Source organism: Eubalaena glacialis, chromosome 2, assembly GCF_028564815.1.
Source record: "Eubalaena glacialis isolate mEubGla1 chromosome 2, mEubGla1.1.hap2.+ XY, whole genome shotgun sequence".
Taxonomy (NCBI): domain Eukaryota; kingdom Metazoa; phylum Chordata; class Mammalia; order Artiodactyla; family Balaenidae; genus Eubalaena; species Eubalaena glacialis.
This window is the reverse complement of record NC_083717.1, coordinates 18967071-18980980: the sequence shown is the minus strand read 5'-3', so window position 1 is coordinate 18980980 and position 13910 is coordinate 18967071. Positions and strand designations below refer to the sequence as shown.

At 48.4% G+C, this 13910-nt stretch overlaps 2 protein-coding genes across 2 annotated transcripts in view; one reads left to right on the top strand and one right to left on the bottom strand.

Annotated features, from left to right (window-relative positions):
* CCNY (cyclin Y) overlaps nt 1-3146 on the bottom strand; it is a 122185-nt gene extending 119039 nt beyond the window's left edge. Inside the window, exon 1 of the mRNA XM_061179156.1 lies at nt 2905-3146. Coding sequence (XP_061035139.1) covers nt 2905-3058 — 154 coding nt within the window. The 5' untranslated portion in view covers nt 3059-3146. The remainder of the gene's footprint in view (nt 1-2904) is intronic.
* A 427-nt stretch (nt 3147-3573) lies between these two features.
* Nucleotides 3574-10583, top strand: LOC133084842 (endogenous retrovirus group V member 1 Env polyprotein-like). Its single transcript, XM_061181616.1, has 3 exons — nt 3574-3619; nt 4007-4136; nt 7716-10583. The coding sequence occupies exon 3, from the start codon at nt 7933-7935 to the stop codon at nt 8989-8991; it is 1059 nt and encodes a 352-aa protein (XP_061037599.1). The 5' UTR covers nt 3574-3619; nt 4007-4136; nt 7716-7932; the 3' UTR covers nt 8992-10583.
* The last annotated feature ends 3327 nt before the right edge of the window (nt 10584-13910 follow it).

Below are 13910 nucleotides of genomic sequence, written 5' to 3'. Positions count from 1 at the left end.
TTCCCAGAGAAACCATGGATACAACGCAGTGACACACAGCCTACCCCAGAAGGCAACCCCACACTAGTTAATATTTAGTTAATATTTGATGGCTAGTCAAGCAACAATGGAAAGTTTCCACTAGTCATCTACTGGCTCCATGACTTTGGGCAAGTCATTTCTCCTCTCTGTCTCATTTCTTGGTCTTAAAGTAAGGATATTACCCCCAGGGTTATTGTGACGACTGAACGAATGAGCTGATGTTGAGCATTAAAGCGGCATCCAGCACAGAGTAAGCAATATGTAAGGGCTGTACTTATTACCATCACTGTTGCTAAGCGTTTTTGTTTTTTCTCAATCCCACAATAATTTTACCAGGAGTAATACCTGGGTAACTGATGAGTCTAATATAAATTTCTAAAACAGGAATAACCTAACACTAAGGTACACTAAATACAAAGGCAGGCAAGTTGCCTGTGGGCGTCATGGAAGCCTAATGCAGTCACTGAAATTCTACAAACATTACCTGCTGTGTTTGGGCAGGGAAAACATGAACCTCATATCTTTGTGCTCTGAAGAAACTAACCTAACCCAGCTCCATGAACTTCTCTGAACCTTCCAAGACTAGCTGTCTGGAAGATCTTTCAGGGTATAAGAAATATGGTACTTAGGACTGTTACCAGCTAGTACCATATTGTTACCTACTTCAGCTTTTGTTACCTACTAAAATCAAGAACTCCTGAGATGCAGTTTTTACATGTTTACTAATCATCTAACAATCAGAAGTTAAAATACAGATACATATGTACATCTATACACTACAACTTAAGCAAATCTATTCTCTTCTCCCAGCCTCGGACAGAATGAATTTCCACGGAAAATGCCCCTGAACAACAGTGACACTTCCAAGGCTCACCCAGCCAGCGATTTTCAACCCGGCTGCATCTTAGAATCACCTGGAGCGCTTTACACATACTAATGCCAAAGCCCAGTCCTAGATTTCTGCTCTAACTGAAACCGTTGAGAATGGCTGAATAGGTAAATACTACAAGTATTATTGACTGAATGTGGCAGACAGAACATTGTTTAAATAGTGAATTAGTATTTCTGGGTTTAAACTAGCCTCATACCAACTGGGTTCTGGGGTGAGAAGCCACTACAGCCCAGATTAGAAATCATCTACAGCCCAGATTAGAAATCCTCTTAACCTGCTCTATAGTCTCTCAAACCACCCCAAACCTCCAAAACAAGAGCTGCTGCTCTTCCAAATGTTTTCTCAAAAGCGAATGAAGACCAAAACTTAGATTTCTTCCAAATGAAAGAACACAACACTACTCTATTTTTTTCTGGCAAAATCCTTCTAAGCCTTACTGCCGAATAGCTGATTACAATTACTTTTATTTTCCTGTTTCCTTACTATAGGCAATAATAACGTGCAGCCTGGGTCTAAGAAATGAGAGTATTCCTTTTGTTTGTATTATTTTAATCCATTATTTAAAACACAATGCCTCTACCTGATATTAAGGCACAACGTAAGGGAGAAATTATCTTCAGTGTTCCAACATTATATAGGACTAAGTGATGATTTTCTACAACAAAATCATTCATTCATTCCTTTAAAACACAATACTTAGTGTTTATTACATGCTGGCCACTTCTTTCAGGTGCTTGAGCCCATAGGAATGATCACGACAGACCGACCTTAATATCCTGCTAGATGCTTTTAAATGCATAAATTTAAAAAAAAAGTACGGTTATAGTTCAAAGGCAACTAAAGAGTAGGTCAACATAACGGAAGTCTAAAATAACACCACTAGAAATGTCATACTGAACCCTAATTTACTAAGTGCCTACTATAAACCAGGCATTGTTTTAGTCTCTTTTACATATGGTACTCATTTAATAAAGTTGTTGTCCTAAAAAGAAGAATTTACTATTTAGAAGAAATTAAATGAGGCCAAACAATGAGAAAATTCTTCCCTTTGGTAGAGTTTAAATTTGGCTTTGCACACTAGATGTAATGCGCCATCCTAAAAGCGACAAGAATAAATTACGATAGACTTGTGCCAATTCATTCACACAAGAAATTTTTTCAGATTAGTTCAACCACATCAACTGTGAAAAGCTTCAATGGTTAAAAAAAAAGTCAAGTTGTCATAAAAATATATTTCCAATTTCAAATTTTTAAGGTGAAAATTTATAAACTGTATGATGCATAAACTACCCATCTGTAGATATTACGTCACGTAGCTTATTGATAAGATGGTACTAATAAAGATACTGTAAGACCAATAAAATAAACAACCATTACTAGGCGCAGCGATCAGTCCTTTAACTTCCTTTACAAACACTAGTCCAAACCAAAAGTCATTCAAATCAATAAGAAATTCACGGGACTGTAATTCAGCCCCAAGCAAAAACGAGGGGACTTATTCCAAAGCTCTCTGCAAATCACTGTGATAATACTGTAAAGAAAAAATTTTAAAGCATTCAGGTGAAGCTCTCTGACTGCAATCTCTCAGCACCCCTCCCCCCAAAAAAAGGCTTTTTGTTGGTGGTGTTTTGGGGAGGTTAGTTTTTTATGGAAATGGGCTGAGGGCCAGCAAGTGGGGTCAACTGGCGAGTTTCCGGGCAGCTGACCCAGGCACCCAGTCCTCGGCCTGCCCAAGGGTCCCCATACCCTTCGCCTTTCGGAGGACGGACGGCCTCACTCTTCTGCGCGCAACTAGACGGGCGGCTCCGCCGGACAGACGGCCGGAGCCCGGCCTGGACCCCGCCCAGGCCCGCTCTCGGGGGCGAAGACCCTGGCCCGCTCGCGGGGAAGGGCCGAGAGAAACGGCCGCCGGGCGGGGTGCGGGGCGCGCGCTCAGGCGGCGCGGGGCGTCGGAGGGATCGGAAGGACCCCCGCCCGCCCGCCCGCCTCACCGTCGATGTTCTCCCGGTCGCTGATGTGCTGCAGGTTGCAGCCCGTGTCCTCGCGGCTCAGGTCGGCGTCGGGCCGGCAGGACTCCAGCCGCGAGTGGGCATTCCTGCGGAGCTTGGGGCTGGACGACACGCAGCACGAGGCGGTGTTCCCCATGGCGGGCGCCCCGGCCCCAGCGCGGCCCCGGGTCAGCAGCGGCGGCGGCGGCGCGGCCTCGCCATGGGCGGCCCGGCTCCCCTCGCCCGGCCCGGCGGCCTGTCCGCGGCGGAGGAGCGCCCGCGCCCGCGCGACTGCGGCCGCCCGGCCCGGCTCACCCCGCCGCCGCCATGGCGGGCGCCGCGCAGCCGCCTCCGCTTCCCGGTCGGTCCGGCTCCGCGCCGGCGGCCGCAAGCGGTTCCGGTTCAGGGGGCGCGGCCGCTCGGGATGCGGGGACGCGGGGACTCGGGGACGCGGGGCGGACGCGGGCGGCGGGAACGCGGGCGGCCGTGGGCGGTGGGAACGCTGGCAGCGGGCAGGAGCAGCGCCAGGCCTGGGCGTGGGCGGCCGCGGGGACGCTGGGCCCGGCCCCCCCGGCCCCGCCCTCCGCGCCCTCCGCGCTCCGCCCCCCGGCACCGCCCCGCCCTCTGCCCTGGAAGCGGATGCGCGACCGAGGAGGGGGCCCTCCAGCGGGCGCGGGCAGCGCTGCTGCGTCGCGAGGGACCGGTGCGGGGAAGAGAGGTGCGTGCGGCGCCTGGGCTGCGGGGTGGGGGCCGCGGGGCGGCTCCGGGCTGAGCGGGAGCGGTGGGGTGGAGCGGAGTGAGGGGCTTTTTTTCTCCTTTATGCGTTGAGAGGCAGCTGGGCAGGGTGGGAGCGCTCTCCTGTCCTGAGCCGCCTGTCGTCTGCCCGGAACGCACCTTGGGCCCGGGCGGCGCCGCGCTCCCCGCAGGTTACCGTCAGATCTGTTCAGTAGTGCCTGCTCTCCTGTTCACCCGACCTCGTCGTGGGCCGTGCGTGTGGGGACTCTGGAGGGTGGTCCCCGCCCCGCCACCCCCAGTGCATCGCTGCACCCTCGCCTGTCGGGGGGACAAAGTAAGGCGGCAGAAACAACCGTCCCACCCTTTCCAGGTGGCCAGGGGAGGCGTGCTGAGGGGAGACGCGGGGACAGAATGCTTTGAACAGGAGAAACCTGGCGCAACCCATTTTCCATATGAGGAAGCTGAGGTACAGAGACACGAAGTGTTAGTGACGGACGCAGGTACTAACTGGGAAGAAAAGTAAGGGAACTAATACCCAGCATCAGCAATGTGTGTAATCTTGCCAAAGGCAGTGTAAACATGATTTTGTCTAATTCTGGACGACCTTAACCTTTTTTTAACTTGTGCTCCCCCTCTGTCTCTCAGTAATGTTTATTACATTTATTAGTCCGTATTTTAAAATGTTCCATGCTCTGAACTGTATTTTTGCCATTTGTTGGGTTAAGTGGTGGGTGTCCTTGTCCTGAGTTGGCCTGCTGCTCCCCTCTGTAACCATGACTGTACTGTAACGGGGATTGATGGGCGGCCAAAGGTAAGACGATTTACATCCCACTCCCTTACCTGTGAGGTCGATTCTGGTATCATCACTCTTTCCTTTTTGTATGTGCCGGAATGGCCTCCCCCTCCTCAGAAGAGATTGGCTGAATAAACTGGGAGCTAGTACTCTTAGAACAGGGTGCGGTCCCAGAAGGCAGAAAATCGGAACGGAGAATGCACCTGTTAGTAGCCCCAGATGACCTGCCTGTTGGTCATAAAAATAGTCCCCAAGAAATTAGGGAACAGGTAGATCCTGTGGTTTGGGACATATTGATACCAGGAAAGGCAAAGCATGTTCCCCCAATAGAAATAGAGGAAAAGCCTGGGGAAAAATACCCTTGGCAGAGGCACTGTCCTTTAAAGCCTGAGGTCTTGAGGCAGGGGAAGGGGTGGGGATGGGGGCCAACCGCTGCTCACCAAATTCCTAGAACCTGGGCTCCTTCGGCCCTGCTAGTCCCCTTCTCTAATTCTCCCTGTCCAAAAGCCTCCCGGGGATACGGGGATACCGGTTTGTGCAAGACTTACAAGCAATGCATGAGGCAGTCATCCATCCCATTCACCCAATGGTGCCACACCTGTACACCGTACTCAAATGCCAGGGGATGCTCAATACTTCTCTCTGTTAGACCTAAAGGATGTATTTTTCTGTATCCCCGTACATCCAGACTCCCAGTACCTTTTTGCCTTTGAATGGAAGGAACTTGACACCCGGGAAGCTATTCACTACACTTGGACAGCGCTTCCACAGGGCCTTTGGGACAGCTGCTGTCTTTTTGGAAATGCATTAGCAAAAGAACTGAGGGAACTGAGCCTGAAAAATGGAACTCTGTTACAGTATGTTGGTGACCTATTAATAAATAGGTAAAGCAAGATTCAGATCAGAATACTGTTAAGGTCCTAAATTTCCTGGCAGAAAGGGGATATAAAGTCTCCCCAACAAAGACTCAGATTTCACAGCAAGAGGTTCAATATTTAGGGTTTGTTTTGACCCCCATCGCATGAGCCCTGGCCATAAATCAGAAAACAGCCATTAACGCATTACCATCGCCAACCACAAAGAGACAACTCCAAGGCTTTCTCAGAATGGCTGGGTTCTGCCGTATCTGAATTCCAGATTATGGCCTTATAGTCAAACCCCTATAGGAAGCTCTAAAGGGAGAAGAAAGGGAACCCCTCTAATGGAGTAGGGACCACCAGTGGGACTTTGAGACTCTAAAGATTGAGTTGAGTAGGGCACCAGCACTAGGGCTTCCAAATTTAGACAAACCCTTCACCCTATCGATGAGAGGTCAGGGATAGCACTAGGAGTCCTGACCCAAAAGCTGGGAGCAGATCAAAGGCCAGTGGTTTACTTTTCAAAACAACTGGACTCAGTAGCCCCGAGATGCCCCAGCTGCCTACAGGCGGTAGCAGCCACGGCCCTACTGGTCAGTGAGCCTTCTGAGCTCACCGTGGGACAATACCTAGATGCATCAACTCTTCAGCAGGTGCAATCTGTGTTAGAAGCCAAAGGACACCATTGGTTAACCGGGGGAAGGTTAGCAAAATATCAGGCTCTCCTAATGGATACCCCCGATATTACTTTAAAGGTGTGCCAAGCCTTAAACCCAGCAACTCTTCTCAACAGCTGTTGAAAATGGAGATTTATTGCATCAGTGTACACAGACAATAGAACAAACTTATTCCAGCAGATCCAGTCTTCTAGATGAACCCCTTGACAACCCTGAGGCTGAACGGTTCACTGATGGGAGTAGTTTTATAGAGATGGGAACCCGAATGGCAGGATGCTATAGTTAGCTTAAATGAAATCATAGAAGCCAAGGCCCCACCACCCCAGACTTCAGCCCAGAAAAATATTTTTACTGATTCTAAATATGGATTCCATGTGCTACACGCTCATGCTGCCATTTGGAGAGAGAGAGGAATGTTAACTGCTAGAAATTCTTCCATAAAACCTAAAGATTTAATCTTGGCTCTTTTAGAAGCAGTGCAGTTCCTGACCCAGGTGGCAGTAATTCACTGTAAGGGCCATCAGAAGGACAGGTCCTTTATAAGCCAAGGAAATAACAAAGCTGATCAGGTCACAAAACAGGCAGTTCAGTCGCGAGAGCCTGACCAAATCATGGCCCTAGTGATTGGCCCCCCTGAACTCCCTGGCCTGCCCCAGTATTCCCCACAGGAACAAGAGAATGCTGAAAAATGGGGCTATAAGAAAGAAAGCACAGGCTGGTATATAAAGGATGACAAGTTTCTTATCCCTGGGGCCCAAGAAAGGAGGCTCATTAAGGTTTTACATGGTGCCACCCCCTGTGGGAGGAATACACTATGGGACTTGATACAAAGGACCTTTCCAGGAAAGGGACTTAAAGGAACAATAAAACGAGTGACCCTTGCCTGTGATTTGTGTGCCCATAATAATCCGCAAGCCCATCCCAATCCCTCCTTCATTACTCAAGCCACTTCAACCCCGTGGGACATACCTGGGGGAAGATTGACAATTAAACTTCACCCAAATGCCCCCACAGTCAGGATATAAATATCTTCCTGTGTCTGTCAGTACTTTTATAGGATGGGTGGAAGCCTTCCCCACTCAATCTGAAAAGGCCACTGAAGTCTGTAAGTCCCTCTTAAAGAGACGATTCCTCGGTTTGGGCTTCTAAAATCCCTCCAGAGTGATAATGGGCCCTCCCTCATAGCAAAGATCACCCAAGGCCTATCGACCGCCTTGGGAATTAGCTATAATCTCCATGCCTCTTGGCACCTCCAATCTTCAGGAAAAGTAGACAAAATGAACCATACTTTAAAGAAAACCTTAACAAAACTTTGCCAAGAGATTCATGAGCCCTGCTTCCTGTTGCACTCCTCAGGGCTCACATAGCCCCCAGGAGTCTCCTGAAGCTTAGACCATTTGAAGTGACCTATGAGAGGCCCTTCCTTACCACTGGTATGAGGAAGTGAGCCAGAGGCTACAATGTGTTATTAACCTGGGACAGGTCCAAAAGGCAATCTTGGACTAAGCCAAGAAGGCACTGCCAGGTCCCACTAGGGATACAACAGAAGGGGCAGCCCCTCCACAAATTAACTTCGGGGACCAAGTTCTTCTTAAAACTTGGAAGGAGGGATCCCCTGGAGATGAACTATTACCAAAATGAAAGGGCCCCTGTAGAGTAATTTTAGCCACCCCCACTGCCGTTAAACTTCAAGGAATACCTAGTTGGGTACATTTATGTAGATTAAAACTCTTGCCTCCAAAAACCCCACAGGCCACAACAGAAGAATACGCCTGTGAGCCAGTAGAAGACCTGAGATACTTATTCAAAAACCAAGCACCACTAACAGATGAGTAAAGGGTGATGTGGTAGGCTGGACTTCTGTTTGCTTACTTTGTTATATTTTTGCTCACATCTTGCCGGTTTGCTCAACCACCCCCACTGAAAAAGCAACTCTTTTGTCCCTCCTGGGTCTAGAAGACCAGAACCAATGACAGAGTGGAAAATGTGGGTACTTCTCTTGGCCCTTCTCCTAAAGAGGGGCTGGGGAGAAAATAATAAGGGAAGGGGAACCTGGAGAGAAAACTCAGTCATCAACCATTCCAGCATTTTGGCCTCAGGAAATAATCTCTCAAACTGTTGGATCTGTCATCCCCTTGCACAAGAGGGGGTTTCTCAGCTCCGGTTTGTGCCTGTAGGTGAGGACATTAATCTCATCCTGACTTCTGAACCCATTAGGAGCACACCGCTTCTAATAGTGGAACTTGAAGATCATGATGATATTGGGTGTGTAGAGCTTACAGACCCTTGGAACCAAACCCGTCTCTGGATCAAGCGGCCCCTTCTCTGCACAGGGCAAGGAAAACCCTGTTGCCCCTGCCAGACAGATACCTGCCTTACTGATACGGGAAGCTCACTCTCTATTTATCCTATGTCATTTTCCACTTCAAGCTCCTCATGCACTCCTAACCAGACTCATTGGTGTGTGGACCCATCTCTGCTCTCGCCAGGGACCCAACCCAACAGCTCTTGTACGCACTGGAAGGGAACCGCAGCCCCTTCCTGGAGGCTCACCTATGAGACCCCATCTGCCTTCAGTGACGAGGAGGGAATAGAGGAAAACTCAGAACTAGATGGAGGACCACTAGACGGAGGGCCCCTGTCCCCCAGATGCAATAATGCACCTAGCTGGGGTTCCCTTTTACGTCGATGGTTTAATTCCACTTCACCCCGCCAGGCTTGCACCCCCGCTGGACATCTGTTCCTCTGTGGTCCACCGCAAAATAAACTACCCTTCGAAGGGAACCCAAATTCCTCCTTCTCCTGGCCTCTCCGAGCAATGGCCTATCCATGCTTAGACAATGTTCACTTCCGGGGAGAATGCACTTTGGGACGACTGGGCCCTAAAGGACAAGGTGCCACCGTATATAATAATGCCACCTCTCAAAACAGACATAGCTGGGCACTCAGACTAATCCTGGCAGGAATTGGGGCGGCCATAGGAGTGGCTGCCCCTGGGGCGTTTTTCCCTATCACAAAACAACCTTAAGAAACCTCACACAGGCCATAGAGAACCTGGCCTCAAAAACTGGTGATGGGAATTCCCTAGTGGTTAGGACTCAGTGATTTCATTGCCGAGGGCACGGGTTCAATCCCTGGTCACGGAACTAAGGTCCTGAAAACCTCACTCGGTGCACACCCCAAAAAAAAATGGTGATGCCTTTAAGGGGCCTCCAGGAGTCCCTAGATTCCTTAGACGATGTTGTGTTTGACAATAGGTTAACCCTGGATTATCTTCTGGCTGAACAAGAGGGTGTCTATGCAGTAATTAACAAAACTTGCAGTACATACATCAACAACTTGGGGGAAGTTGAACTAAATATTCAGGAAATTTATGAACAAGCTAAATGGTTACATGGGTTCAGCTACCCCACTGCCCAAACTATATGGGACTCAGTTAAAGGTTACATCCCTGGCATTACTTGGTTCCTGCATCTCCTGGGCCCTCTAGTGGCAGTAGTTCTTTTGTTATTATTCAGACCCTGCCTGTTTAATCTTTTAGTTAGATTTGTGTCTTCCAGACTTCAGCAGTTCCAAGTGAGGCTCATGGTGGCCCAAGGATTTCAACCCGTTCCATTAGAAGGTGACCCGTGTCCCTGTAGGTCCTTGGAACAGTCATCAAGGGACTTCTATACCTCTAGGGTAGGCTAGGGTCTGTGGCCCCTGTTCAGCAGGAAGTAGCTCCAGAAGAAGAGACATTTGGCTCCTTCACCCTTAAGAATAATGGGTGTAGGGCTTCCCTGGTGGCATAGTGGTTAAGAATCCGCCTGCCAACGCAGGGGACACAGGTTCGAGCCCTGGTCTGGGAAGATCCCACATGCCACGGAGCAACTAAGCCCGTGCACCACGACTACTGAGCCTGCGCGCTAGAGCCCGCAAGCCACAACTACTGAGCCCGCAAGCCACAACTACCGAAGCCTATCTGCCTAGAGCCTGTGCTCCGCAACAAGACAAGCCACTGCAATGAGAAGCCCGCACACCACAACAGAGAGTAGCCCCCACTCACTGCAACTAGAGAAAGCCTGCGCGCAGCAACGAAGACCCAACGCAGCCAAAAATAAATAAATAAAATAAGTAAATTTTTAAAAAAAGAATAATGAGTATAGAATCCCTCAAGGGAGAATGAGATCGGCTGGGACCTAGGGTCATCTACCAGGACACTTGCACCTGGACAGCGCCTCCTTGAACAACAGGAAGCTGGCAACCATAAACGGACCAAGGGGTAAAGCTTCCTTAAGCAATAGGATGCTGAAGGCCGTGAATCAACCACAAGTGATTAAAAACAACCTCATGCCTGTGCAGTAGGGGCGATGTTGACCACTACACAACCTTCCTGGTGGCGGTAACGAGCAAGTCTGCCATTTTGAGGTGCCAGCACAGAAAGTGGGAAACTGCACATGATCTCTGTATATGGCACTGCCAAGAAGGATGGACAAACTGCCTAAGCCATGCCCCCTGTCTGGCCTGCAGATCCACCCCCACTGTCACCCCATCAAAGGACCCAGGGAGCTCTTTGTGAAGGAGTGGGCAAGGACACCTGGTGCTTGCTTTCACTTCCTTATGCTGCAGCACAAGCCCCCATAAAGCCATGTCTGAAATTCTCATCTGGCCTCTTGTCAATTTCTATTGATTAAAGAGTCCAGGGGCGCAGGTTGGTAACACTTGGAATATAATTGATAGCAAAATGCTGATACCGAGGAGATGAGGAAGGAAAGTTCTAAAGAACTGTGGCCCCAAAGAGGTGGGTAGGTGGCAAGAAGATGAAATGATTCTCTTTATTAAGGCAGTTCTGACCTTCTTGCTTCCCAGGAAAGCTTGTAACGTAATTGTAAGTCAGTGAATATTCAGATTTTCAGGGCTACAGTGCATGGGTAAGATGGCTGAAAATTGGGAGGGGGTTACCGTATTGTCTGTTCTGATTGCTGTTTTGTGATTTGAGTGTCGTATGAAAGGAAACATCCAGTCATTACCATACGTGTACAGCATATCCATGCAGGCACATTAAATTTTTATTTAATCATAACAATTATAATATTAATGATATGGTTTGAAGGGCTTACAAGGAGACACAGAATGGCACTTAGGAGACAGCATGACTGTCTGCAAGCTTCTCGTGCTGACAGGTCATTGGCAGAACTAGATGGCAGTGTTAACCAAGAAAAGCATCTGGAGGAGGGGCCAGGGTAGCCACAGACTGTTGCCGAAGGATGGATAGCTACTGGTCTGCAGGGACTTTTCTGCACTCCCCCCCCCCCTTGATGTTCCTACCTTATTCCCCTTAGGAATGCACCTGTTGGGCTTTTTCAGGAATATGACTTCTGGTCAGCAGGCCTGGAGAAGAAAGATAAGTACGAAAGCCTTGCCAGTAATTTACCAGGGTGTCAACCCCACCCCACCCCTGCCAAAACACACGCACACACACGTCAAAATCCTCCAGGCAGAGATGCCTCCTGCTTGACACACAGTGACACTTTAGGAAAGGCTGCAGAAGCAGTGGGATGCCAAGATGGTAATGAAATGTGTCATTTCTTGAACACCTGCCAGATACTAATTTTTTTTCACAAGCAAGCCCACCCTATTATTCCCCATTTTACAAATAAAGACACTTGAATTCTGATAATTAAACCTGTGGAATGTCAGACTACTGAGAAATGGCCTAAGTGGGGATCTAGTCCATGAGGTCCCCTCTTAGCTGCATCCACCCCACCCTCCTGCCCCCCCTCCAGGAATCACTGAACCAGAGGAGAGCCGGGAAGCAGATTGGAATAATGAGGGAAGGAATCTGCAGACGTTTTGAGTAGAAAAGAGACTCACTCTAGTGAGTCTGGTTTGTCTTCTTTCTTTTTGAAGGAGTTTGGGAGTGACTGCTTAGGATTAGTTCTAGACTTGAGAGGGGAGCCTTGTTATTTCTGTGGGTCCAGCCCTCCCGACCAAAGGCAACAAGGTTGAAGAGAAGCATTATTCAGAAAAAACGTGTGCCTTTAGCCACAGTATCTACCATGATGTATTACTTGGGATTCTGAATGCAGGGACGCTTCCTCATTATGGATCTAGCCCAGGTTTGGGGCTGGAAGGGGAGAGGGAAGGTGAGCACTGCGGCCTGAGACCCCATGCTCGAACACTCAGCCTTCTTAGAAAACATCCACCTGGATCGACTCAATCACACCCTGCTCTTTGAGCAGAAAGAAGCATTGGGGAATTATTTTTCTTCTTCTCCATAATCGCTATATAAGGTTTTGGTTGTAGAGAGGTGCATTTGGAACTTGGGTGAATAGCGAAGTCAGTGCTCTTCAAACTTTTTAGCTATGGCAGCTTTTTTTTTTTTAACAAGGTTTTGAAAGGAATCACAGTATTTAAAACATTAGCAATATGACTATTAGCTTAAACAATTTATAAATATCTACTTATAAAAACAAATCAGTGAGAATAGGCTAGCTTGATTGAATCAGGGAGAGCGTAATTACAGTCTCTTCAGCCATACTCATATCCTTGAAATATGAACCAATCACTTGCACAACTCCCTGAGTCACCTCCTAGAAGACAGAAAACACTGAGCCAAGTTAACTCAGGAAATGGACCTTTGGTCAAAAGAAGGAAAATGGCTAAAAGCTCGGACCAAATACCTGCTCACACTATATCTGCTCTTTCTTTATCACCTGGTTGCCAGTTTCCTGTGTCAGTCACTCTGACATTTGTAAGGCAGATGTCGAGTAGCCAAGACCCTTTGTTGTGCCACCAGTGCTCTTCCTGTCACCACCTTATTCTCCAATGACCCCGCCCCCAAATTAGGCCCCCAGAATACTCAGTGGTAACCAGCTACGGGGAAGTATTGACTCTGATAGCAACTTGACTTTGACCAACATAAGTGATTCATTTATCAATAGAACATTTCTTGAAAGTACCAAGCCAGGGACCTTGGGGATGCAAAAAATGGATAAAATATAGCTCTCACCCTAGAGAAACTCATAGTCCAGTAAGGTAAACAGTCGAAAGAACAGGTTTAGAACATGTCAAGTGATTGCAGTCACTTAGTGGTAAAATCTGAATACTTTTATTGCCTGTGGATACACCTAAAATGCCACTATGAGAGATTTATTCCTATGAAGTAAAGAATTATATCCAGAGACCCTCTCAGAGTGAAAACTCCCATAAGCAATTAAAGATGGCTAGTAGACTGAAACACTAATGCCAAGCCTTTTGGACCAGAAACATCTGCCAGATTCCGAGGTCATGCTCCCACTCAGCAGAGAAGAACGCTGCCGTGAGGAAAGGAGAGGGAGAAGACAGCACCGTGCCCCATAGTTCCTATCCGTGAGCAAAACCTGTGTTTATGGGATAAATAATGAAGCAGGGACAGCCATAGTCTCTGGGTATCTGGGCGAAGGCCCACATGGGAACAGATTTATCTGTCTTCCTCACCACTGAAAATTCATCTGTCCCCAGGCTAACCAGCCTTAAGGAGTCCAGTCTCTCTCTTGCCAAACTATCTTCTTTATCCCTCCTACTCACCAAGAATAAAAATGGTAAGTGTATGTGTGATGTCTGAGAATTAGGATGTCCTCTGGACAAGGCAGATTCCAGCACCTCACAAAGTCAGGCGTAGGTCAGGTTGGGAGAGGCTGCATCCCTACCCAGTGTCCGTTCTCCCGTCTCCCTTAGTACAGGGCCCTTCACCTTGTGAGGAACACAATCTGCCCACCTCAGAGCCCACAGCTGGCCATGCGACCAAGTCCAGCCAAAGATGTGAGTGGAATCTTCCAGGAAAGTGCTCTGAAAAGGCTCCCTCCTTTTTTTCTTTTTGGAATGGGGATGGAATTCTAGAGCATGCACTTTTAAGTACCAGGTGGCCTTAAAGAGGGAAGCAGTGACCTAAGATCATGTCCCTGTGCTCTTTTGCATGAGAGAAAT

Excerpts from the sequence above, each read along its gene's own strand:
- LOC133084842 (XM_061181616.1), top strand. The coding sequence starts at position 7,933 with ATGACAGAGTGGAAAATGTGGGTACTTCTCTTGGCCCTTCTCCTAAAG.